Raw genomic sequence first — 27,486 nt, 5'->3', positions numbered from 1 at the left:
AGGACTTCTATTCACTAGGATCACATTAAAATGTATGTATCTTGTGTTGACTGTAATTTGTTCATAGTTTTTAAAACATTCTGTTTTACTGAAAAAAAAGAGTACTTTAGATAAATATCAAAGAAAGTTTAAAATCGTAAAACATACTAAAATGAAATTTTACAGAATGTTGTTTTTAAAGTTTGTTTTATGTATACTTAATACATTTTAAACGAAGTCTTTGTTAATTACATAGTTTTTTTTAATTTATTATAATCTTAGTAAATAATGAGTACAATTAAGTTTTATAATCGCAAGCCGTAAATAAAAGATGCTTATCGAAAATACTTGTATTTGTATTTAATTTTAACTTACTTTGATTATAAAAATAGTTTGATTTAAAACTTAAAAGTTTTAGCAAAGCAAGAGAAAAAAGTTAAAATTATATTTTTTTAAGTATTATGTTAAAGCTAATAAGTTCATTATATTATCTAAATATTTTTTAACAACTAAACTAGTAGTTATATTCATTTTTTTAATATATGGTTTATTGAAAACAAATGTTTGGAAATAAATAACAACACACTAAACATTAATATTAAGCTGCAAGATAACTAAACATGAAAGAGGTAAAAACAATAAAAGGTACTTTTGGTTAATGCTTAAATTATTCTAGAAAAGGTATTTTTATAGCTAATACTAATAGTTATTTTATTTTTTACGAAAGTCAACTCACAAATTAAGCAAATGATATGAATATAAAGTTTAGCCAGTAGATAAATTATATTTTTTATTAAATTAAAGCATATTGGTAAACACTTTGCATAAAAGAGTTTCAAGGAAATGTTTTGCGGCTAAAATTAAGTAGAATTTAAGCTTACTAATGTATCTCATTTAAAATAAATCGTAGAAAAATTTCGTTAAGTCTTAATTTTGTTATAGAGGAAAAATGAATCTTTTTATCATTTTATGACCAAAACATTATAAAGTTAAAATAAACTGATTTGATGTATATCTCATATTTTGGTAGCGTGAAAAAATACTAACTAATATATCTAATTTATTTTAATCCTTAAGCTTATACTTTTTATGATAAATTCTCAGTAACTATTATTAATTTTTTTTTTTTAAATCTTACTGAACAAGTAGGTTATGTAGTTAACCGTAAAAGCAGTTTTAAATTTTTATAAACAAAACCTTTGTCTTAGTAAAAAGTATTTTTTTTTTAAATCAAAGCGTTAACTAGTAGATAAAAATAAAATAAATAAAAGGCAAACCTTAAATTTACTTATGTTTTTAACTAATGGTCCATGTATTTATTAAAAAAGTTGTTAAAACGAGCACTTATTTTTGTAATCTTAGTATCATAACTATAACAAAACTGTTTAGAAAAAATCGTAATTTGAAAACAGTTATAAAGTAAATAAGTTAATACTAGTGTTACAGCTAAAAATTATATATTATAAAGTATTTACCTTTAGTGTTTTTCTATGTCTATAGTAATTAATAAAACATATCATAATTTAATTTATTTAAGTTTAGAAATTATAATTAAAAACTTACAAAAGTGTGAGGGAGAAAAAATATATTAAAACTTTTAACTTATAGTCGTTTTTATGGTATATAAGTCGAAAACTAAGTTTAAGAAATTTCAAAATTAAAAAAGACCTGAATTTAACCTTTTTTTTACTTTAAAACTTCTTTTTATGCTTAATCTAATATACAGGACAAGTCAAAATTATTTGCCATATATTAGAATATTGAAATAAGCATTTGTATACCAGCAAATATTCGTATCACTGCCTTTGTACAAACTGCTGCTGTGCAACAGGAACTTGAGGACTGCTGGCAGCAATTCCAACAACGTTCTGACCAACAGGAGCGGTTGGAAGGTAGCCCATTACGTATCCCCCGTTACTAGCATTATTGTTAGGGTTGTGGGGCAAAGTCATGACATATTGTGCAGTTCCATTAGTTATTTGCTGCATTTGGACATTGGGCGGAAGCAGTATTTGTTGGTGGGAGACAATTTGCTGTGGCTGCTTGTCGTTTGAATTCGTTGGTTTTCCATTTTGTACTTCTGCATTGGTTTTGGTTGCAATTGGCTAAAAATTTGAAGCTATGAATTTCTGGTTTAAACTGTTACATTTCTTTTCAGTTTTGAGTAAAGTAGCAACACATGTAAAATGTTTTAGTTTTTTAGTCTATTTAAAAATAATATTTAAATTTACTTTTGTTTTACAACTAATAATGAGGCATACTGTAACTCCAAATATTTTTTAAAATAGACATTTAAAATAAGACTTTATTGAGTGACCACTGACTAGCTAAAAAAGATACCAACTATAATTACAAAAGCACACAACATAAGCAAAACTGTTTTATACGGAGTTGTTCAAAGTATCTGTTTATTTAAAGATGTTGTAATAGAATGTTTAAACATTATAAATATACATATAAAAGACCTATTAACCTGCTGTGGAGCTTGCATGATTATGGGAGCGGCAACTAGCTGCTGCTGCTTATTGTTACCATTGTTACTTGATTGCTGGGGAAGCATCATGTAGCTTAGAGGCAGCATGTAAGCAGATTGCTGAGGCTGAATAGGTGCAGACACAAAACCTGTTTGTCCATTGGCTAATTGTACAAGAGTGGGTCGTTGTTGCGAAGATATTAACTGCATTTGCTGTTGTGGAGCATCTACTTTTCCGTTAGCCCCTTGTTGCGTCAGCTGTGGGGCGGCGGCGTAGAATACAGGTTGACTATTGGCTCCATGAATGACCTGTGGCTGGATAACCTGGTACGCGATCTGTCCTTGACCTTGTTTACCGTTCTGGACTATTATTGGTTGTTGGATTTCAGGGTTTCCTTGAATTGGGGTCATTATGACCTGGTTGGTCTGAATTTGCTGACTGTTATGTGACACTTGTGGTTGCTTTAAATATTGCTGAGAGGTGACAACTGTACCTGGTTTAAAATTCATAGTTAACTATTATAGTTTTTCCAAAAAAAATGTTTAAAACTATACAAAAAATTTCTTGTTTTCATAAGTTTTTACTAAACATTTTTAATTTTCTGTAACCATAATTTTAGTTTAGTATATTTCTTAATGTGTAACACATAAGCAACAAATATTCAGATCATATATAGTTTATTTAATATTAGATACATTTATAAAAAAAGAAGTTCATTGCAATCACTTAAGAAATCAATACCTTTTGAAACTATATGAAAAAACTACATTTTACCTTGCTTAGAGGCATTCGTATTAGTATTTGATTGTTGGTTTGAGCCATTTTTTATTACTAAGCTAATTGGTTTTTTACCATTTCCTGAAGCTACTGAAGTAGCTGCATTTGTTTTAGTCTGTAAAATTCATTGCTTCGTTTAACTTTTAATTATTGAAACCATATAAATTGTTGTAAGGTACAAATTGTTTTACATTAACAATACAAAATTAAACTACATAATTCTAAAAGAAATACTTTATTTTAAATTTTATAAGTTATTTTTATATTATAGCTACATATAAATAATAAAAACAAAACCTACGTTTTATCTGACAATGTACGCCTATTAAATATAGGTTTTAACTAGATTGTTTTTAATAGTTTTTTTTTTTATTTTAGTTCAAAAAGTTGTTCTAAGTTACTTTATAGTAATAAATCTCACAAAACTTTGTATATACTCAAGCTAATGAACCTGATGAAATTTTTTCGTTTTTTAAAGTAGTTTGTCTTTCAAACTTTACGGTACTTAATTGATTTATTCCAAAAAAAATTTAAATTGAAAACAAAAAAATTAAGCATGGTAATTTATTTTATTAAAAAATCTTTTACTGTAAAAGAGTTTCAATATATTTGCTATACTTTTTATCTTTAGAATCTCAATTTTTACAAAACATGCTCTCTATCTAAATTATTTTAATTATTGTTTTTTTAAATGTTCTGTTTTTAGTATAGATATACATTTATTAGTGTAAGTTTATTTTCTTTAATAATTTAAACCTTTAAATCTAAATAACAACATAATTTTTCTTAAGTTTTTGTTGTAGTTCTCAAAAATTAAAGTCGGTACACACGAAACGAGATTCTATATCTTTTATTTAATCATAAAATGCGTTGCGGTCATAGAGAAAAACGAAAAACATTTGGTCGAAAATTCAAGTCACGTGACTTCAGCCGGTTGAAACTAGTCCTTAATTTACATTGAGAATTTCACCGCTGTGGCGTTAGAGAGCTGCATTTTGATTAAATTTTTAGTAAAATATTTGCAGCGTGGCAAGTTGGGAGAATTTTGAATTGAAGAGCAAAATGTGCTGGATTTTATTTCTTTTTAGTTTTTATGCTTACTCTTTTGTTAAAATTGCAACGTAACTTAGTTATATAAAATTGTATGCTACTGCTTATCTCTTAGTTTTTATTACATATATATTTTTTTAGACTATAATTTTATATTTATACTACTACTATAATATATATAAATTGTTTAGTAATTTCGAAACTTTAGCGTATCGCCTAAACTCTTATTTCAAAAAAGTTAATAATTACTAAGTTTTAAAAGTTATGACAAATACCTTTTTTACAAGTGTAATAAGGTTTAATTTACTAAAGTCTTTGTTTATAAGGTTATGTATATGAATAATAAATAACTAGGTAATATAAGGCATTTATATAAATAACATTTTTTATTTTCAATTTATTAAAAATTATTACAAATGTTTATTCAATAAATAGTTCAGAAGTATTAATTATCAAACGCTTTTTAAAACTGCGATTATTTTAGTAGGTACATCTTTGAAATAATATTTTTATGTTTTTAACCAAGTTAAAATTGATTTTACAAATCATTTAGTATTAAACATATGCTTTGGTATAACACTTTCTACTACAAGACTGTACTAAAAAGACATAAGTTACTTTTAAACAAGTTTTTACATTTTTATATATCAATTTCAATTTATACATATTTCATTCATGACTTTTCATAACACCGCTAATAATAATAAATTTGAGTCACCTGACTAGAAGAAACATCAGTGTTAGTTGAACTTTGTGTGGAGTTCGAACAAACCTTTCCTGTTTAAACAGTATTAAGTTGTAAAAACATATTTTATTTACACTCATAATTAACTAGATAAGTACAATATCTGTTTCTAGAACTAACTATAAATGATATTAAAAGCTATAAACTGAATAAAAGTTTTTTTAATACTTTCTCTGCAAAGTTTTTTATTTTGTTTCTAAAATGAAATTAATACATATGTAAGATAGTTTACACTATAAAAAAACTAGCCCTTTAGTATAATTATACTTTTTAGAATACTAAATTGTTATGTGAAGTTTTTTTAACTTGAAATAAATTACCATTTATATTAAAAATATGTACTTTACATTAGTTTTACTATAACTATTTATAACTGGTGTTTTTATTATCACAAAAAAGAAATAATTGTAAAAATTTACTGATCAAAAACTGACTTGTTTAAGTCTATTTTAGATAGAAAAAGTGTTTTGACAAAATTAAGATATCTTTAAGAGTTGTTATTTATAAGTATAATATATCTTTCAAAAATATCTAATATTTAATAGATTGTAAACATTAAAATTAATTACTTAAAGAAAAAATAACTTCAATAGTAAAAAGTTTAGTAGATAAGTAAACTATTCAGTTTAACTGCTACCAAGTTTTTTTTTTGTATATGAAACTTAAATACTAAAAATATAATCTTTGCTGTATTAGTTTAGAAGTATCATTGCTTGTATGAAGCTAAGTATAATTTTTGAATTATTCAAGTAAAAACACTAAAAAAAGGAACGATATTAAAAATATCTTTTAAAAATTTAAAAACTTTAATTTTAATTTTTAAATATGTCTAACTACCAGCAAAATGATTAAATAGCATAAAGAAAGTATTTAAAATACGTATAAAAAAATTACACACAAAATAGTATTTACTGTAAATTTCTTTTGATATAGAATATTTCGCAATAACCAAGCTACAAGTTGTAAATGATCTGTCTAGTTTGCGTGTTATCAGCATGATAAATGGTATGTGTTTGTTTCACAGAGAAACACTAACCTCTAAGTCTAACTTTATAACTGATTATTTAATGCAACTATTTTGTATAGAAAGCCATTTACTTAATAAACTAAACTTATATTACTTTATGTAAAACGAAATATAATATATTATTGAATTGTAATAATTAGTAAAAGTTGTAGTTTAAATCATAACTTACAGAAATCCAACTTATTCTATAAAAAAATATTGTTCTTAATCCAGTGCTAAAACTTTTAAAAGTATTTAAATGGTCTATTTAACTTTTATGATTAGTAATAATAAAATCAAGCTATAATGTTGGCATAAAGCTTTTTTGAAAACTGTTGAGTTTTATGTTTGATATGTAGTAAAAAATTTTGTACTAAGCTAATATTTATTTGTGTCGTACAGAGGGTTTTGAGCTTACAATTTTCTACTGTTCTAGTTTTTCATGTATTTATTTATTAAGTTTTGTTTTACGTACTTTACGTTAATAAAACTTTCTAGTTTTTAATGATTTCGCGTAGTTCTTAAGTTTGTCATTCAAGTTAAAAGTGATAGAAACATAACAGTTAAATTATTTTTTTACATTATAGAAGATAATACTTGTTGAAGAAAAATTAAAATAACTAAAGCAATGTAATAATACATTATTTAGATTTTTAGTTTTAACAACCAACTTAAAAACGGTACTAGATTATTGACATTGAAAGTAATTTTAGTTTTTTGATTTATAATTTTCAAAAGAAGCTTACAAAATTGTATAATTTCTTATTATCACGCATATTAAAATGTTTGAGAGCACATTTGTTTTAATGATGATTTGTTGTTATTTAAAAATATAGATTTGTATACAAATATTATGTTGGTTTACTTTAGTTTTTATTAAAAAAACTAAATCAAGATGCATTTTTAAATATTACAGCTATAAGATTTTAACCTAGGTATGGTGAGGTATTATGTAATTAGCTTACATAGACTGATAATTTTTTGCGTAAACTCCCTAAAAATAATTCTACTATTTGTTATAGTATAGCTAATTATACTAAAGCATTAAAAAATAACAGTCTACTACAGTCTTCAGACTTTAGCATTATAAAAAAAAACAGTACAACAACTTAGTATAAAGTTTTTTTCATTAATAATGCTAACCATTTTTTTCATTAATTTTCTTTAATGATACGTCTTTATTCGTATTTTTAACAGGAGAAATTTTGTTTTCTTCAAGTTTTTTCTTGTTGTTATTATTTGTGTTTATGTGGTCATCCTCTTCCTTCTTTTCCTGCCAACTCGCTTCGATTATCCGTTTTCTCCAGTGATTGTTCATCCTCCTCTCCTGAGCTTTACCAGCATCATCGTCCAGGTCACCGAGGTTATCAGCAGAAGCTGCGACGTATAGGGAAGTGTAACTAGAACATGAAGATGTTGATTTTGCACTGGATATCGATCCGGAAGACGCGATACTGTTTTTAGGAGCGGAGCTTGAAGCTTGTGACTTGTACTTCTCGTCGTATCTAACTTGCACGTCGTAACCAGGGAACTTAGATTCAGCCGTTGGATCTTAAAAATTATAGCTATGTTGTAAATAGTTATGACGTATATTATAAAACATGTGCTGTAAAAGGAAAATCTATATTCTTTATAGCTCCTTCAGGAAAATGTGTTTTTTCCTAAAAGTAAACTTTCAGTGAAAAGCTCGTCAACTAGTGAAAGCTTTGAAATAATATCATTTAAAGAGTAAAAACATTGTTTTATCATATATTTGGAATAAAAAAATAGAGTAGTTGAGTTTTAAAAAACAAAATTTCTTTTAATTTCATTTTAATACTTTTTACAGATTAGTTTAATTTTAAAATAAAAAATTTAATTTTTGTTTTAATATTCAGTATATTTATGTTCTCTTACATAACATTTTATTGTATTTTACAGTATAAAAACTTAAGTAATTAAACATCTAGGACCTTTGTACTACTTAAACACTACCTTGTTTGTACTTATCTTACCTAACTACAACTTAAGCAACAAAAAAAAAAGATTAAAGTTTTTATTACTACTTCAATGTACAACCTAAAAACTAAAATATAAATATGCACAATGCACATACTTTACTAAAAGACAAAAGTGCAGTAAAATCTGTTCGGGTTTTTAAAATTAGCATCAATTACGTATATTTGTAAGTAAAATAATTGTCTAAGAACACTTAAAAGATAAAAAATTTTTACAAAAAACAGTATATTTTGTCTAATATTAGTATTAAAAATGATTACTTACCATTTTTTAAGGTATAGGAAATATTTTAAAACAACTTTGCTCAATTAATTGACTAACTCTACTGGTATTCTACTGGTAAAAAATAATTAGTAAAGATTAAAACAAGACTTTGAATACTAGTTATATTAACCATTAAATTCTTGAAGCTTGGTGAGTTTTGGATCTTCTGATGAGTTATTGTCTTCACTCGAAGATTTCTTTCTTTTTTTTCTATCATGCGCTTTGAACTCCGAGTGAAGGGGAGGGCTTCCACTTCCAAATGACTTACTAAACCAAATATTTCCATTTGAAACTGGATCTGGTGTCACACTTCTAATGTGATTTGCCTTTACCGCACTTTGATATGTAGCTGCGTTTGGTGCAAGTTTGTTATTGGATTGCAAGGCTTCAGCAGGAAGCGGTTGTCGGCTCGCTGCGATGTTAGGAATCTGAGGTATAACCTGTGTTAAAAAACATGAATATTTTTTGAAAAATAACATAAATGTTAGCTATCCTTTAAACAAAATCTAAGTTGTTTGGGTTTTAATCTTTTATCAGTGTATTCCAAAGTGTTTCTGATAAATTTTGTTCAAAAATTTTGAAATTAAACAAATTTAGAGTTTTTCATTAATTATTATTAACATAATTTAGTTCTAAATTAACTTATTAATTTTCTACAAAAAAACAAAGATTATAAAAATTTAGTTAATCATCAAAGGTTTCTCTTATAAATAAGCTTATTTGAACAATTTTTTTCAAAATACCTGGTGCTGCACTGCTGCCGCCTGCTGGTTGTATTGTGGAGCTAACATATAAACGACTTGCGGTTGACCAATTACACTGCTTGTACCTACGTTGTGGAGAAATGTCGCCTTCTGATCTGGTTTTGCCTGGAAGTTCTGTTGGTTCTTATTTCCATTTGTTGTTTCTTGTTGTTTTATCTGAGTCCAGTCTTGCGCTTTGTCCTTTGCTTTCTTCAGCCTGATTGTGGGGTGTTGACCTGGGTGCTCCTGAACGCTTTTAGCTGCTTTACTGTGTTCTTTAAGATTCTTTGTTTGGTGTTTTGCAGACTTTTTGATAGCTGGCGGATAGTACATTTCGCTCGTGCTCTTTCTTTTCAAGTTGTCATTCTTTACTCCTTTGTCAGCTGCAAGAATTAGTATCATAAATAGTGATATACTTAAGTCACAAATTAGGATTCACTTCCGTGTCTTATATCGCAATCAAGTTCCGGTCAAATCAGGATCTTTTTTGTTTAAGTTAAGATCCGGTTAGATCAGATCATTTAGAAATTTTTAACTTTCTAATGTTAAATTATTTTTGTACATAAATTTTTTTAGGTTACTATATATGAATATGTTCTGGTTAATAATTATAGTTTAATAAAAAAAGTACTTATTTTAAAGTTTAATTTTGTTTTAACTTTCTGTTTTTTAATAACTAAAAATTATTAATTGTCATTTATCTTTTAGCTTAATTTACTTATATTCATTAAAAATCATATTTTAACTGTAAATATTTTTTTTAATATTAAGCTTGTTAAAAATAATTATTTTATATCTGGTGTAAAAAAAAAACATTTGTCCAAAACAAAAAAATGTTTTAAGAAAATTTATTTTAACACTCTATTACTTCTATGAAAGTAGGTTTTATAACATACACAAATTTCTAATGTACTACTTTTTGTCAAATGTTTTCAAAAAAATTGTAAATCAGCTTTTTTCATTATAACTTTAAAAGATAACTGAGTAACTTTAGAAAAATAGAACTTTGTATCTGTTTGAGACTGTAAGAGTATTAATTAAAAAACTAAAATTATTCAAACTTTAAAAAAAACTGCTTTTAGACTAGATGAAGTTGTTGTTAATTATAGTAATATAAATTTTACTTAAAAACATAAATATTTATCTATAAATACTTATGTAATATCTTTGCCGTATTAAATTTTACAACAAAACAAACCGATATCAGATGAAAGAGTTGGTAGTTCTACTCTTGGTATAAGATGAGCTGGAACTGTGTCCAAATCTGATTTACAAAACATACTTTGACAATCTTGTAATAAAAACGTAATTTAAATTATATTTTTTCTAGTTGATCATACTATATAAAAATACACTTATGTAGTTTTAGTTTAGTAGTTGAGTTTTCAAAGTTTTGTTTAAGTTATTTTAGTTTTCTTTAAGTAAATAAAATGAATACGAATTAAATATTGCAAAATTCACAAAACAATTTTCATTACAAAAAAACAAATTATACTTATAAACCCTTAAGACTCAAAAACTTTTATTAATTTAATAAAATTTAAATTGATACATTAGTTGAATTATTTAAACCAAAAGTCACTGTAATTAAAAGAAAATTACTATTAAAAAAGTAACTAAACCTTGTATTTCTGTTCTGTTTTCTTCAAGGTATTTATCTACTGCTTCAACTCCGTGCTGTTCTTTCAGTTCGTTGTACAAAAAATCGAAATGAAGTAATCTTGAAGCTTTTCTTTTGTTCTGGCGAGCAATTTCCCTTTGAAACTCTTCAGAACGACGTTGAATCCACTATAAAACACATAAAAATAATTTAATATCTTCATACGAAACGTTAGACTTTACTTTACGTAACAAAATTCTGTAACAGTGGTATGTATCACTAAATTCCAACTATTAAAAACCTGCACTTGACATAAACGATCAAAAAGAGTTTTAACTTTGTTAAAAACTTTTAATAAGTTTAGAAAAGTCGATTTAATTTTTTATACAAGATAAGCTACTTTCATTATTAAAAAAAAAATAAACGAATACTTTATATCACTTTTAGCAGTTTTTATTATATCACCTTAATCATCAGACCACAAGCTCTCGGTAGGTTGAGACCTGTGTTTCGTGTTTATTGAAACTCATTTGTCAGTCGCAACCGCAGAAACTTATAGTCGTCAATCTCTTACAGTATTTATTTTTCACCACAATGCTACTGTTTGCTGGTAAGATCATTTACGGCAGCTTTGTTTGATTTCTGTGAATGTATAATACATTGTCCACCAACAAGACAGCTCGCATGGTCGATGGTGATAAGATCGAAAAAAAAGTTGGTGAAAATTTTCTGAGCCGAAACATGTGTCGTGAGGCAATGCTCATAAATTTTAATCATCCCACCTGGATCGTCAGACCATAAGATCTCGCTGGACCTAGGTTTAGTTTTTATTGATATTCATCAGTCAGTGGTAACCGAAGACACTCGAAGTCGTCAATTTACAAACAGTTTTCATGTTGTGTTACCAAGAGCGTGTGATTTCATGATCCAGGTGGTGTAATCAAAACTTTTTTTAAGAAATTTTCTATCATTGACACACGAAACATGAAATTCTAAGTTTTGGCACTAAAGACTTTTACAAGTCGTTTACTTTGACTTTATCACTAAAACTTATATATTTTGAATTTTTCCCTTTCTTTATCATATTTGTTACATAAAACTAAAAAAAAACAAAAGCTCACACTAACTTCTGGTATTTATGTTTAAAGAATAAAATAAACAGTTTATGCATTTTTTTCTGTTTAAAAATAGAATTACTTTTGTTCTTATACTACTCAAAAAATCTTAAGTTTTAAAGTTTGCTTGTTTCCTCACAACCAAAAAGATTTAAACTTATTTGCCATTAGGCACACTTACAATTAGGGGTTGACAAACTATCATGAAAAAACAATTACTACAAAGGAATTTCTAAATTGTTTTTTAGAATTAAATATTTTTTAATAACTTATTTAAGTATTTAGTATTCTTCTGCATAACTAAAATAACAGATTACTAATTTAAGTTTAAATAAATTACATAATAAAAATACTCCGCAAATAAATACTACTTCAAAGATTACACTTAAATTTGAATTTCTTTTAATGATCATGACTTCATTACAAATTTTTCCATAGATTTTAGAACACAGACGTTTAGTTTACTTTTTTCAGGTACAGTCTACAGAATAATTTATAAAACTTAAACCTATTTAATAAATCTTAAAGCAAAGTTAGTAACAAAAAAATTTTTGAATTTAAATGATAATATTGACAAATTATTCTTAAAAGTTAGTTTATTAGCTCAAGTCAAAAATCGTAAACTAAAGTAAGAAACAAAAGTTTACAATTAGTACACAATTTTTCCATTAGAAACGAAAAGAGAATGAAAACAGACGCAAGCTTATATAAAAACACGCATTGTAAGCTTACACTGTAAGCTTGACTTCCACTGCTATAAAGCTGTATATGTAGCACGTGAAAGAGCATTAACGTGTGCCCAGCGTTTTAGAGGGAGAAACAGAAGAAGGATAAAACAAGAGAATGAAAGAAGCAGCTCGTTGTGAAGTTATGGTTTAATAATGAGCTTTATAAAGTGTGCAGTGTGCACTGTTAGCCTCCTCTCAAACTCGCTTTATGCTTTTGTTACTTTCTTCATCGCAAACTTTTACCGTTTTAAAACCCACCTACAGTGTGCAAAGTTTAACAGAGGAAATTAAAGTGGAAATGTTTTATTTTTTTTTGTAAAATTTTGTTATTCCTGGTTTTATCGCTTGCATTTTACTTAACATTAATCAGTATATTTTGTACCTTACCTATCTAATTAATCATTTTATTTTAAAGTATTAAAAAACTCAATAACTTTTAAACAACTTTTATCAATGGTTACAACATAGTAATTTGGTTGTTTTTTTTGTAACAACATAACTTTTAATAAAAATTTACTCGCAAAAAAAGAAGTTGATTCGTAACCTTTAAAAGTTTCTTGACTTATGATAAATTAAAAAAATTACAACAAAGTAAACGACATAAAAATAAACTCAGTGAGAGAACTAAGCATTATAGACAGAAGCCTTTAAAAACGAACATTTTGTATGAAAAGTTTGCACAAAAAGATGGGATGTGTTTACAGGCGAAAACTGTATTGTATAAATACAAGTGACGCTGTTCAAGGTAAGCGGGTGAAAATTATCTAACACGTGGCTCATTTCAGCAAATCAAGTACTAGTACTGAGGTATTAATGCCTCGCAGCGTTAAAACGCATAGCAGCTTGCTAGATCACGTGACTGAAAAGTTTGTCGAAGTTCGAGAGAATGAAAGGTTTGAGAGAAGGGTACCGAAGTTTGCTGTAAAATGTTTTAAATGCTGTTTTAATTTTCAATGGTCGTTTCATTTTAATTGTTTAAATTCTTCTGCAGTTTTTGTCCTTTTGTCTGTTCAAGGCGTGTTAAGCACTTTTAGTTTTTTAAGAACGAAACTTGGAAATTATTGGTTAATCTATAAGTTATATAAAAAAGTGAAATTACTCAATATATCTTAATTAAAACTTTGCTGTGAGCAGTAACTAATTGAGCAATCAAATTAAGTTGAAAATATTAGTACATTTTAAACATAAGTTAAGGAACCTTAGAGGCTAAAATGCTTTAAAATTCACTAAAATAGTCTCATTAAAGATTTAAACAGTATTAAGTTGTATAAGATTCAAGTTTAAGATAATTAAAAAACGAATTACTTTAAAATCATACTAAATTTTTTCTTTATTTTTTATTTTTGTAACTATCACTATTTTATGGTATTTATCAATTTTAAAGTTGGTTTTTGGAATCTTTATTTAGTATTTTACCTATAGGAAGTAATTGTCAATAAAAATATCAATGTGATAATCATACACAAGTCTAAATTTTGTGAATTTTTAAAGTAAATAAAAACCTTTAAAGTATGTTGTAAACTTTAAGTATAGTAGCTTGAAATTTTTTTTTTTCCAAATCTTCAAGTAAGTTTTTTTTTAACTTTTTTTTATTAATTAATTCAAATAAATAGAAAATAAACTTTTCTAATGTTTTCTTTTTTAAAGTTTAAGGATTTTATTATATAGACTAATTTATACTTAATCACGTATGACTAAAAAGTTTATCCAATAAAACTTGCAAAAGTATAATGGTAAGTAATAAAATAAGTAAGTAGTATATAACAAATTAGTTTTGGTCCCAACAGGGTCAAATTTTTTAGTCTTTATAACTAATAATAAATTCACCGTAAAATATTTTTTTTTTTGCTATTAAGAAGTATAGAACTATTTGTTATCCATATGAATTTAAGTTAAATGTTGATACGTACAATCAAAAAAATTTTAACGGCTGAGAGGCAACCATACAGTAAAAACGTGATATTTATAAACGTGATATAGTTAAAATACTGAATATTTCGGTTAAAACAGTGCTTAAGAAAATTATATAAGAAAATTAAATGATATGCCTTTGGGCACTGAGAGACAAAATGTATTGACTAGAACCGCTACATATACAACACGTGATAACAAAAGTTTGCCAATACTTTATTTTTACTTGCTTTTAAGAAATTAAAGATGAAAAAAAAACTCATTTGTTATATATATTATTTCATACATTGTTATAAAACAAATTTAAATTGGAGCATTAAACACTAAAAACCGTAGCTTTTTACTTGAAGTTAACAACAACGCTTTGTGGAACTTTGATAAAATGGATGCCAATATAGTACATATTTAAGTAAAATAATAACTAAATCAAATTCATATTTACTTACACAAAATCATATCTTCCAAAGTCTAAGATTTTTTTTTACTTTTAAGATTTCAAAATTTACTGCTATAAGTCGTACTGCATAAATTTTAACACAATCACCACAGTATTTTCTAGTAAACAGATTCCCTTTTTAAAAACACTTTGCTTTATTTGTGTTTCTAAAATAATTAAAAAACTGTATTTTTAAAAAAATGAAAGCATTTCGCTAATTTTTACACTCTTTTTCTAAATTCTAAACCCTGAAAAGTGAGAACTATATTCACGAAATGAATTTATAGGATCATCAAAATCAATAAAAAAAAACTGTATCAATAAAATACATTTATAACTTTAAAAACCAATAAATCAACTATTTTTTAACCATTTTACTTACATAACAATTGCATACTAAAAACAGCAATCGTACTTTTTTACCAACATATAATCTTTATAAAATAAGTTTTATAAATATGTTAGTAAAAATACTTTACTACTAATTGCAATCAAAAAAAATGTTTTATTATGATACTTCGTAAAAACTTTAAAACATGCAGAACCAAATTTCTAAAATGATTTTTAATACTGTCTTTTTAACAGTTTTAGAAGCTGATAAGCCGTTTTTGTTAGCTTAATTTAAAAGTTTGAGCTTTTTATACTTTACAAGTTGTTTGTTTATAGCTTTTATTTTTCTGATTGAAGAAAGAATACTAAACTTATGTTTAAGTTTTTAAAACAGTTTGTATTGGTTGATTGTTTCATAACAATTTTCGAGTTTAAATTAATAAAAGTACGGGAAAATCCTTTTAAACTAAATTCAAAACTTTTCTTTTACTTTATTATAACACTATTTGCACCGTTAAAAAAAGCTAGTAGTTGACGAAAAATGATCTTACACAAAAATAAATATTTTCAAAAATGCGTATAAAATAAACTAAGAATCAATATAAATAGTTCTTAAAAAAAAGAATATTTTGTTTAGTGTTATTATGAACTAAAAATGTAAATTTGGTTATCATTAAAAAAATATAATTTGTTAGTTGTTAAGATGCTAAGTATTAACAAAACACTTGTAGTCTTTTATACTGATTTTAATTTTATGAATAAATATCGTGTATAACATATATACAATTAAATCTTAATATTTTTTTATATTTATTAAGTACTTTAATTATAATTTTGCTTAAAGATCAAATTAAGATATACACTTGAAAATAAACATAGAAAAACTTTGTTACAGTCTTATAAGCAAAGTATACTTATATCAACTCAAGTAAAAACACAGCACAAAGTTAAACTTTGTTTTAGCTAAAGATAGAATGCTTGTAAACATTTTAACGTGATATTGAGGCTCAATCGCTGCTAAAATTTATACGTGTTATATTGTAGAAAGCCGCCAACCACAAACATGTTAGTTGTTTTTACATGCAGCTAGTATGCTCTCTTTCATCAAGTGTTAAAAGTTTTACCACTAAATGTATGGACGAGGTATTACCTCATATGCATAACACTTATATATGTAGTTATTAAACTTGTGCGTTATATTAATTTTAACTTGTTTATTAACACTATTTGCCATCAAAAAAATCAAAATTTTAAGTCTCGACAAAAATATTTTTCGTAATAAATTTTAATTTTTTTTCTTAAAAGAAAAATCTAGCTAAAACTTTTTTGATAATTGATATTTTAAGTTTGAGGGCATGCAAGTAATAAAGACAACTTAATTAACACAAAATTGTGTTTTAAGTCAAAGTTAGTTAGTTTCATTACCTGGATGTGTTTAAAAGCAGAAGTGAGTATAGAAAAGTTTGAATCTCTACGAGTGGTTCCTTTCAAGGTAGGAATAACTTGTCTTAACTCGTTAAAACATTGTTTCAAATGGGCTCTCCTGTTATTAAAAAGTTTATAATGCTTTGCAAAACTTACTTTTCATAAAGAAAAACAAAGAAGTATAATATTGCTTCTAATATTTGTAATTTGTATAAATATTAAAGAATGTAGTACAAAGTAACTTAATTACTTAGTTTTATACAATAAAACCAAAAAAATCGCTGACCTGTTCTTTTCAAGTTCGTTGTGCGATAGATTTCCTTTTGCTTCTTTTCTGAAAACAAGTTTAAATCTCTATAGTTACAATAGTAAATTATCTTCCTTTATTTGTTATGCAAAAATGCCTTAAGGTTTTAAAAATTATAACACTAACTAAAAGGTTTATCAACGAAAAAGATATTTAAATATTAAAACTATTACTTTTTAAAATCATGTTACTACTTTTTATTTTAATAACACTTCTATAAATCAAGCTAATTAGGTATTTAAATAACATAAAAACAAGCAGTGAGCTAAACCAACACACGAGAATAGTATGAAAGGTCAGTCTAGTTTGTTTTGAAGACTAGTTCAACGTGATTTGAAAAAAAAAACTTTTTAGGAACAGATGCATTACAAAATAGTTGGTTATAAGGTAAATTTTTTAAATTCGTAAACATTTTTTGTCTTTATTTTGTATTACTTATCGTAATTTATTAGCTAAAAAACTTAAAGATATACACTATGCATGACAGACATTAGCTTGATTTTTTAAAATAATACAAGAACTGAAACAAAACTGTAAAAAGTTTTATATAAAAAAATTAAGATTAAATTAAACTAATGAACTCTTTAATTTGGAATAATAGAACGTAGATATTTGCTTTTTTTAATAAGAATATTGTCTAAAGAGACTGTAAATTATGTAAAAAGATTTAAAAAAGACCATTAAAGTAATTTTGTACCACGTTTTTTAAAGCTAGCTCAGTTTCATTGCTACAATTTACTTTCACTTACATGTACTATATCACTTCGATATCTTAGTTGTACAAATTGCTCAATTTATTTGTATAGTTCAACGAAAAAATGTGACACACAATTTAATTTGTATACGAGTTGCCTTAAAAAAGTATATATAACTTTTTCATTTACTAACTTTGTAACCGGTTTGGTTTTGTCACTGCTACTTGCTGCCTGCTTGCGTTGTTTTGTTCCTTCTTTGGCGGTAGCTTTTAGCTTGGTAACAGGCGGAGCTAAAGCAGCTTGCTGATGGACTCCCCCGTATTCGGTTACGTACATTAGAGGTTGTTGATCTGTCCATTGTCCGGTGTTGGGGGCAACAGTGTAAAGATAGGGTGGCGCACTTGTTACCCCTGCTTCGTTATGACCGCGGGTGGCTAAGTTTGTAATACTGACTAAGCACAAATAAGGTGTTTTACTTAATAGATTAATTCTAATTGATTTTTACAGTTTAAAGAAGTAATAAAAAACTTTTTAAATTTTTCTAAGCAGTTAAGCCAAGATTGAACTTTATGACGGAATGTTTACAATGTATATAAGTTAAAAGCTTTTCTTCAGCTATTTTGAATTCTTAAAAGTTTCACAGATATCCGTTTTCTCTTAGAATTTCAAACCTGAAGGTGGTGCATTGAAAGCTGTATTATTAGGTGGCTGTTGAGTAGGATAAGCAGGGGGAGGTTGCTGGTATACCATTCCTCCTTGCTGGTAATAAATTGGTTGATTAGGTGGTAGTTGTTGTTGAGCAACTTTTGCTGCTTCGCTTTCAACTTCGCCTGTGTTTGCGTCATTGCTGGTAGGATCAGTATCTTCCAGAACCTTTACAAAATTGTTTGTAATCAGAAGTCTTTTAAACTTTATTGAAGCCTTATTTTATACACTAATTGGTTTAAAACATTGTGCCGTTTAAATCGTGAAAGTAGTTTTTTCTTTTATTATAAGATTTGAAAATGTAATTCAAAAGCTTATAAACTTTAAAAGTATACTTTTACTTTCATGGTAGACTAAAATTTATCTTGAAACTTACATTAACTTAAGATTTACAGTAAAATCAACAACTAAATTAAATATGACATAAACAACGAACTTTAGGTTTTTCATTGACTATCTTCATAACTTCTGAAATATCAGGAGTGACAGTGCTGTTTAAAGCTTGAATAAACGAATTGCTTACAAGAGAAGAAGAAGCAGTTTTTAATTCTAAAAAATCTGATTTGTTTTTTTCGGAAGTTGCCAAACAATCTGCAATTAATAAAAAAATAAGTTACTTAACAAAACTTGGTTTTTACAAAATTTAAATAAAGCAGTTTTTTTAGTGTATATTTAAGCTTTGTAAAATTTGTAAAGTTTAGTTTAGTTTACTAAAGATTACGTTTTGTTTAAAAATATAAATCAATTACTTTAATTCGTTGCCTATACTTAAACTTTTAGTTTAAATGATAGCATATAATGCAAACACTGTTTTTGGTACTAGTGTAATGATTAATAAGAAATGTAAAAACAAGCAACTACTTTCAACAACTTTTGATCTTTCATGATCTTTTCCGTTTACTCCCTTTGCTTTATCAGCATTAGATACTTTTGAAGCACTTACGGATGATTCTAAGAACTCTGCAGCTTCTAAAAGATTACAAAGCCCGTTCGACATTATACACTCAATTTTGTGAAATTTTATACTTAAATTTTCATTCTGTCAATCAATATACGAAGTTATGTCCTAAAGTTCAGTTTATTCAACTAATTAAAATAATCAAAGTAAATTGAAATTAATTTATTTTTACTGTACTAAGTAAAAGTTATAAAATACCCAATAAACCTAAATATTGTTTTGATTAATAAATATTATGAATTTAATTTAAATATTGTTAATTAAATATTGATTTGCCCATGTTATAGAATTTTAGTTTTTCTTATATTAACATTAGTCATAAAACTTTATTTTAAATTAAATTAAAATGTTTAAGCTTAAAAGTTCATAAAAATAACTTAAAAAAACTTCTTCCAAGTAAACTTCGCAGTTTAATTTAGGTTCTGATTTAGTTAATTTTGAGTTAAAGAAAACATTATTAAAAATCTAATACAACTTGTTAAGTTTTGTAAAAAGTCTAAAATTTAATTTTTCTATTAAGCTAAAAAATATTGACTGGAAAGCAAACAAAGCTCACACTATTTACGTAAAGATCAGAAACAATTATTAAGTTAGAACAAAGATTTATTAAAAAATAATCAACCTGCATTTCCTTAAACAAAAAAGCACACAATGCTATTCTTAAGTGCTATGTTACACTTAGCACATTTTCAACAGTCTAAGTTTTGATATTTTTAATAAGCCTACTTTATTATCTAAAATAGTAGAACTTATCTTATCTGAAAATATTATGTTTAGAATTAATTACTTGAAACCTTATTACAAAATTTTTATTTTTGCTAACATTGAAAAGTAAAATTTGAACACCTGAAAAAACTAGCTTAAAAAATTCAATTTTGAAAAGTTAGATCAAGTTGTAATACTGTTATACAATAAGAAATTTAAAACAAAAGTTCAAGCTTATAACATGAAGCAAAAGCTGTAAACTCAAAAACGCCTATTCAATAAAAAGTAAAAAAATGCAAATGTTAAAATTGTAAAAAATATAAAGCATGCTTCTCTTGTTACGCTTCAATCAATTTGGTCACGTGTTAAAAAAATATTTACAGCTTGTTTTGTTCTAAAAGCTCTTTAGTTCCACCTGTAGCTACTCATTCATGGTGTGTGTACTGTGTATGTGTAGTAATCATGCTTTCATAAGGAAATGTCATATTCTTATATTTTGTTCATTTCCCTGCAGAGATGAGTTAAAAAATGAGTCTAAAAGCTTTCACTCTAAAATTGTTAATGTGCCACTTAATCGATGCTTGAAAACAATAAACTACTTTAAACTTTTCTTAGAGAAGTGATGTAAAAATAACTATTATATAAAACCAAGGTAAAAACGGTCAATTTTTTCATAAATAGAATACTGCACAGTAGTACAATAATTTAGTCAAAAAGATGGAAATTTAAAAAAGTTATTTGTGTTTAAGTGAAAATGTATTTTTTAGTAACTAAATTTATTAAAGCTGATAATTGCAAAAAAAAGCTTATTAATATTGTATTTACTTGAGCAAAAAAAAGTTGCTTACTAAATGCATTTAATATAACTGTTATCGAAAATAAGCTTAAACTTCAAACAATAGTTTTTGTTTAGTATTTTTTCACTAATAGGATAATTTTAAAAGTACACAGTGATTACGAAATTTTACAACCCAATATATTAACTTGCTGTACACAATATTTAATTAAGTGAAATAAATTAGTATTTTGAGTTTTTAAAACTTAAAAATAATTTTTAATGTATGTTGTTAAAGTATTAAAAATGAATAAGCTTTAATTATAAACTTAAAAAATACTGAAATTTACATACCATAATAAGACTTAAAATAAAAAAATAACTCTAATTTTTTTTTTTAAGTAACACTGTAACTGTTTAACTTATATATCCATGATGTATTTACCTTATTTCTATTCAATTTAAAGTCAAATTTACTCAGTTTGTTCTATAATCATAGCGTTTCTGTTAATGTTTTACTTTATAATCGATGACGTTTTTGCTGATCAGGTATAAGCTTAAAATATAAGCAATACATAAAAAAAATAATTTATTTTCGATGCCAATTGTAAACTGCATTCAGTTTTGTTCGTAAGAAATAAAAATTGATTTTAAAGACAACTAAAATCAGTAGTTCTCGCAGTCAGAGTAAAAAAGTATAGTTTTAGACAGTTTGTAATGTATGTGTTAGATACACATTTAGATTTCGATAAAGTCTAAGTATAAACCGTAAAGAATTTAAATAGACAAAAAATACTAGTGGAAAAAAGCTGAAAAAAATCACTTTTTTGAATAATTATCAATCAATCTTCGGTTTAGTTAATTTAAAATGTAAACTAAGACTTAAGGTAAACTTAAATCAAATTATTTTTTTAGGATTTCTATTCTAATTCATAGTTTAACAACAAAGAAGTACTTTGGTAAAAAATTTAACTAATTCAAAAAAAAAATTCTATACATGGATACCTATATATATTAGTTTATAGAACTAAAAAACTTTATCGAAATAATTTAAAATTTATGCTTCCTTTAAAATTACATGCTTTAAATGTAAAATAATTTTGATAATAATCTTTTATAGATTATACGTCAAGATATTAAAAAAAAAAAAAAACTTGGACCAAGTTTTTTGTGTTTCAAAAGTAGTATTTCAGAAAATACTTTTAAAATTTAAAAGTTATTTTCAATTTAAACTCATCGAATCTCTGAGTTTAAATTGAAAAGTTTAATCATATTACTTCGATCATCAGACTACAAGCCTTCGTTAGACTAAAACCCAGGTTTCGTTCTTATAGGAACTCGTCAGCCAGTTGCAACCAACCAGTACAATATTTTTGTTTTGTTTAAGTAGCTGAAAGTCCAGGCTTAAGCTCTGTAGATTTTCGCCGATGTTTTCTTCGTTACTAGTTAAAATAGCACAGTTTTAGTTTTTGATATAAAAAAGTTATTAACTCAGACTTATTTAAAAGAACTTTACATGAAATGGAGATAAAATAATACATTACAAATAATACTTCGAAAAAATATGAGCAGTTTGTTAAATGTTTTACAACTGAGAATTCAACTATAGGGAATCATTAAATGAAAAGACCAAATGAAAAGCAGTTCAAGATCATTAGTAACAATATAAACCACAAATGTGTTTGAAAATTGTATCTTTAATTTGAAAATTTGTGTAATTTAAATAAGTGTCAGCAAGCGGTTTTAATCTTTAAACTTCTCAAGTTATTTGGTAGTTAAAGCACTTCTACCATCAAGGCATACAACAGAATCTTAGGTATGACATTTGTTTTAAATTTTTATTTCTTAAAAATAAACTTTGTGTGCATCAAATTTTTATATCGAGTAAGTTATGAAAATAACTTTTTATATACTACAATTAGTTTGCATTAAAAGTAGTAGTTTTTTTTATATTATCAAAAAATAAGTTTTAGTTGTAAGTTTGTAATATTATTAAAGCTTTACAGCAGAAAATGACAAACAGCTTTTTTAATCAATTTAAAGCTTAATTTTGAACTGACCATGTTCATTCAAAGTTCGCACCTATCGTATAACTTTTCTATATTGATTTGGTTTAACATAAGATGTTACACAATAATATATAGTTTATTGGACGACAACAAAAAGACGCTCAAAATATTTGGTCCTAGGACCTAGTGCACGAAAAACCTTTCGGTTATCGAGTCGCACACCACAGATACCTTTTAAAGTCTTGTCCAGGACTGGATAAACTACTGTACTAAATAAAAAATCCTTAAAGATAACTATTAAGCTTATTCTTACTACATAAAAATTTTTAATGATTTAACAGTTTTTTTATGCTTAAAAACGAGGAAGGTCGAATTAGTGCACAGCGTCACTTTTGCACGTTAAACTTTTGTAAATTATAACAAATTCTATTTAAAAAACACTAAAGTGTTGAAGTTGAATTTTTGCAGGTGTTCAAAATAAGATATTGGTGTATTTTGGACTGTTTTTGGCAGTTTTTCCAACCCTTCTTGATCTTTACAAAATTATTTTTTAAGTTATACATCTTAATCGATTTCTCCTGCTTTGTAGGTATATTATTTTAGGTTAAGACTAAACAAAAACCTTGTAAATTTATGTATATATTAAACAAACATACTAAAAACATTTTATTATTATTTTAAAGTACATTTAAAAATTGAATATTAGTTGATAAACACGTGTTTATTCTTTATAAAAGTAAACAATTTTTTTAATAAGCTTAATTAAGCTCACAATTCTAATTTGATTTAAACCAAAAAAATGTTTTAAACATTTTTTTTCATATTTATATATTTAAATTAATACTTTGAATAAACAAAAACACCAATAAAACTTATTTCTTTGTCAAGTCCAACTAGCAGTTACGTGTTTATTATTTATAAAAATAAAAAAAATTCCAATAATTTAAGTCGAACTTACTGTTCTTTTTCAATTTAAACAAAAATAACCTTAAACTTGTTTTTAAATCATTTAAAACTCTAATTAATTATGCAAGTGTTTATTTTTGACAAAAATAAACACGTTTCCTACAAATTTAATGGAGGTTTCAGTTCTATTTACTTTAAATAAAATGTAAATTAAGCCATTTGTCTTGCTTTATTTTTACCACCTTTTCTTCTCAGATTAAAGAAATACACCAAAAATGTATTTGTATAGGAACTTCTAGTTAAACTTATTTTCTGCCATTTGTGAAATTCATGTGCTACTATATTCCATGTAAATATCATAATTAATTTTTTGTTATCTTATACAATATAATGTATTATTTATATGTCATTAAAGACTGTTAGCATTTGCGCAGTTCTTATAACTTAAAATTTACCTAATTAAAAATTAAACTAATTGCAAACATTAAAAAATTTTCCTGAAAAAATTTATTGCAAGTAATAATTTTAGATATTTCCTAGGACGAACAGAAGCTATTTTTATCAAAGAGGATGAACATCTTAATTTAAAAATGTAAATTCAGTCACAGAAAAATTCTTCATCTGTGATGAAGTTTTGTTATTTTTTAGCTTAATGACAAACATTAAAGGCTGTATGTAAGTAAAAATAGTTTAGTATAAGTATCAATAATGTGTTTTAAATGTAAAAAACCTAACATTTAAAACTATTTAAACGGTAAACAGTTTACATTTTGGATCTCTCACAAACAAGTAGTCACATCAAATTTCTATAAAAAAGGTATACTTTTCTATTTAAATTAAAATAAAGCTTTTTGTATCTTATGTTGTTTTTCTAAAAATTCTTATATTTTAACAGTTTGCAATATATTTAGTGTTGTTTTTACAAAAGCGTATGGAAATAAAATAAGTTTAGTAAGTTTATTGAACGTCAAAAAAAAGCGCTCAAAAATTTTGACCCAAAGACCTGGTGTACCAAAAAACCTTTCGGTTATTGAGTCATACACCAGGATACAGTTTAATTTTTGTCCAAGACTATATAGAATGCCTAAAAGATTAAAAAGAAGGTCTTATTCAACATGAGCAACAAGTTGACGGAAAAATTATGGCATTTATGTCGTTGAAATCAAACAGTATGATATTTTAAGAAAACAAGAAAATTATTTAAATTAAGTTTAACTTAAAATATTTTATTGTATAATGTGCAGATGTATAAAGAGTTACTAAGAGTCTTTCAAAAATAACATCTAATAAAATAAATTATGCAATACAGAGCAAACATCAGATAAAAAATAGTTGAAATTGAGACCTCAATTTTAGCAGCTAGAGATTCTTAACAATTTAAAAATATATATATTATTCAAATAAAGTAGTTATAATTTTATTGAAACTTTATAAACAGATAAATTTAACAAAGAAGCAAAAACTAAATGTTTTTCTAAGTTTAAAGACTCGTATTTTCTGATAAAATAAAAAAGTTTAGTACGATTCATTTAAATATATTTAGTTAGTTTTATGAAATTGCTATATCTACATAGCTAGATAAATCCTTTAATATTTTTTAAGTCGAATAATAATTTGTAATATCTTTTTTTTTTCAAAAAGTGTTTACTTTTGTAACAAATAGACACGTAGAAATTAGTAAGACTGTTAAGGCTGAATAAAAATCTTTTTTTTTTGTGTAATCTAAATAAAAATAAAAAAATAAGCAAGAAGAATTGTTTATGATATTTCTTGTTTACTTTAAAAAAGCATAGTAAGCGTAATAGACAAAATTTTAAATAGGAAAGTTTGCCAAAAAATGTTCAAAGTAAACGAATATCTGCGAAACTTTACATTCACGTTTGATGTCTTATCCATGACCTAGTTTCAATACATTCAAAATTCAAAGAATAGTCCTTGCACATACACATTCAAAATTCAAAAGCGTGGCCAGAACTCTAGGAATGTATAGTTTTTAAGAGAAGTTTGTTTGTTTTATATTAAGATTAAACCTAACCGCAAGACCATCAACAACAATCAAACGACATTTTGCGAGCTGCTTTCGTTCTCATTAGGACTCACCAGAAAGTTTATTTTAACTTAATTTTGTTCAAATAACTGTGAGGCGATTTTCCCATTAAAATCCAGAAACTATGGTTATAAGTAATATAAAATAAAATTTAAGTAAAAAATGCCAAAGAAAAAATTATACACAATTCATGGAACATAACTGATCTTTTATGTCGAACATTGTTATAACGTTTAAGTATAATTTAATTAGTACTATTTGGTTGATTACTAAGTTCAAATTTTCGAAAAGTGTTATATTCTGTAAAATGCAGCGTCTTTTTTATGAAAACTGAGATTATATTAAACTTATCAAGACAATTTAACTGCTGAAGTTAAACTAATAAATGTATTTATACTATAATTTTTTTTCAAGAATACTACAATTATAAGTTGTTTTAATAAAATATAATTATCAAGTTATTCAATTTCATAAGTTTATTGCTCTATTCTGTTTTATTTTCCTTCTTTTCATTTTTTTATCTTTTCATTGTTCTAAACAAGATTTAAAATATTTGCATGGGAATGTAATTTTGATATTTTTTAGTCGTATACATGTAGTTACTTTATATCTTATCATGGTCAATGGTCGCTATTGAGTATATTGATTGAACTCTTATTGCAACTGTCCACTTTAGTTTCCAAAAGTTTATAATATGTTTTTTCAACATTCATAGTAAGGCATTTTCTTTGATAGTTTAAAAGTGTGTAAATAGATTTAACTAGTTCTGCATTTTATTGTTATCAAAAAAGTTTTGACTACCTAAAGCTAAATGTGTTCCAAAATTTTTTTTTGTTTACTGAAAAATTATTATACTATCAGGTTCATGAATTTTGTTTTTGTTTGCACTTTTTATTTCATTACAAATATACTTGTAGATTTCTATATAAATACAGTTTGAAACATTTATAATTAAAAAAAGGAAAAATAATTAAAAAAGTATTTTTTATAATTTAAAGTAGTTAAAGTAAATGAGTGGTATGTAGCTAGATGTCCGAAAGGTACTTTTGTTTATCGCTTACAAAAATTGAGTTTTTGGCAAACTTAAAATTATTTATCTTCTACAGCAACTTATTAAAAAAACAATAATTATTTCATTATATTTACATCGGGTAAAGATAATGGACAGCACAAATGTACTTAGAAAATTATAAAATTTCATACTTACAAATAATCTTTTTTTTGTGTATGTGTTGACTAGCGGATTTTGATCTTTCAATGTATATCTTGTATTTATCAAAATTTTATTTTAAAAAAGGCTACATATTTCAAACTATTTCTTTTAATTATAAAATAAATTACTAAAGTAACCATTTTTAACAGTTACTTTAATAAGTAAACGTTTAGTCTTGTAGAAGATTTAATTTCAGTTTACTGATCTTGTAAAAAGTTGGAACAAAATATTTTTGTTTATAACTTTATTTTTATAGTCTTCTAGATTTAGTTTAAAAACTTTAACTCAACTTTAATGTAACTTATTTTTTTTACTTTTTCAACGAAAATTAACCTGCGAATTACAAAAATCTGCTGACCCATGAACTAGTTACATAGCAATTCAAAATCGAATAATTAAAAGTAATACAAAAATTTTGTGAGTCAAATCTCAAAAAATAACTTAAAAAAAAAAGTTAAATTAATAAGAATATGATAACAAAAGACTTGTTAACTATACATACTTACATTAACTTAGATTTATCAGAACTCTATATATCGAGTTTGATTTGACCGGAGAAAATTTTAGATAGACAAATGTGTAAAT

At 25.4% G+C, this 27,486-nt stretch overlaps 1 protein-coding gene across 3 annotated transcripts; it reads right to left on the bottom strand.

The window, feature by feature from the left end:
* Positions 1 to 1,465: 1,465 nt before the first annotated feature.
* Positions 1,466 to 19,318, bottom strand: LOC145829200 (uncharacterized). 3 transcript variants are annotated; one of them, XM_082936932.1, is made up of 15 exons: positions 19,150 to 19,318; positions 18,725 to 18,879; positions 18,255 to 18,456; positions 17,777 to 18,017; positions 16,868 to 16,915; positions 16,582 to 16,699; positions 10,659 to 10,824; positions 10,235 to 10,300; positions 9,037 to 9,419; positions 8,424 to 8,733; positions 7,175 to 7,582; positions 4,999 to 5,057; positions 3,228 to 3,345; positions 2,453 to 2,946; positions 1,466 to 2,084 (listed from the first exon to the last, which is right to left on the bottom strand). In XM_082936932.1, the coding sequence occupies exons 1-15, from the start codon at positions 19,283 to 19,285 to the stop codon at positions 1,776 to 1,778; spliced, it is 3,213 nt and encodes a 1,070-aa protein (XP_082793058.1). In that variant the 5' UTR covers positions 19,286 to 19,318; the 3' UTR covers positions 1,466 to 1,775. The 3 variants fall into 3 exon arrangements, with proteins under 3 accessions (XP_082793058.1, XP_082793059.1, XP_082793060.1); XM_082936933.1 differs by having other exon boundaries at positions 8,424 to 8,721; XM_082936934.1 differs by having other exon boundaries at positions 1,805 to 2,059.
* Between the last annotated feature and the right edge of the window lie 8,168 nt (positions 19,319 to 27,486).

Source organism: Thalia democratica, chromosome 2 (genome assembly GCF_965202585.1).
Source record: "Thalia democratica chromosome 2, ktThaDemo2.hap1.1, whole genome shotgun sequence".
Taxonomy (NCBI): domain Eukaryota; kingdom Metazoa; phylum Chordata; class Thaliacea; order Salpida; family Salpidae; genus Thalia; species Thalia democratica.
The sequence above is the reverse complement of the archived record's forward strand: the minus strand, read 5'-3'. Positions and strand labels throughout refer to the sequence as shown.

What these genes read in the sequence shown, in the direction of transcription:
- LOC145829200 (XM_082936932.1), bottom strand. Translation starts at nt 19,285, where the DNA reads ATGTCGAACGGGCTTTGTAATCTTTTAGAAGCTGCAGAGTTCTTAGAA. An exon ending in AAACAGAACAGAAATACAAG is followed by an intron (nt 10,301 to 10,658) that starts GTTTAGTTACTT and finishes TTTGTAAATCAG; the next exon opens with ATTTGGACACAGTTCCAGCT. An exon ending in AACTCTTTCATCTGATATCG is followed by an intron (nt 9,420 to 10,234) that starts GTTTGTTTTGTT and finishes TAATTCTTGCAG; the next exon opens with CTGACAAAGGAGTAAAGAAT.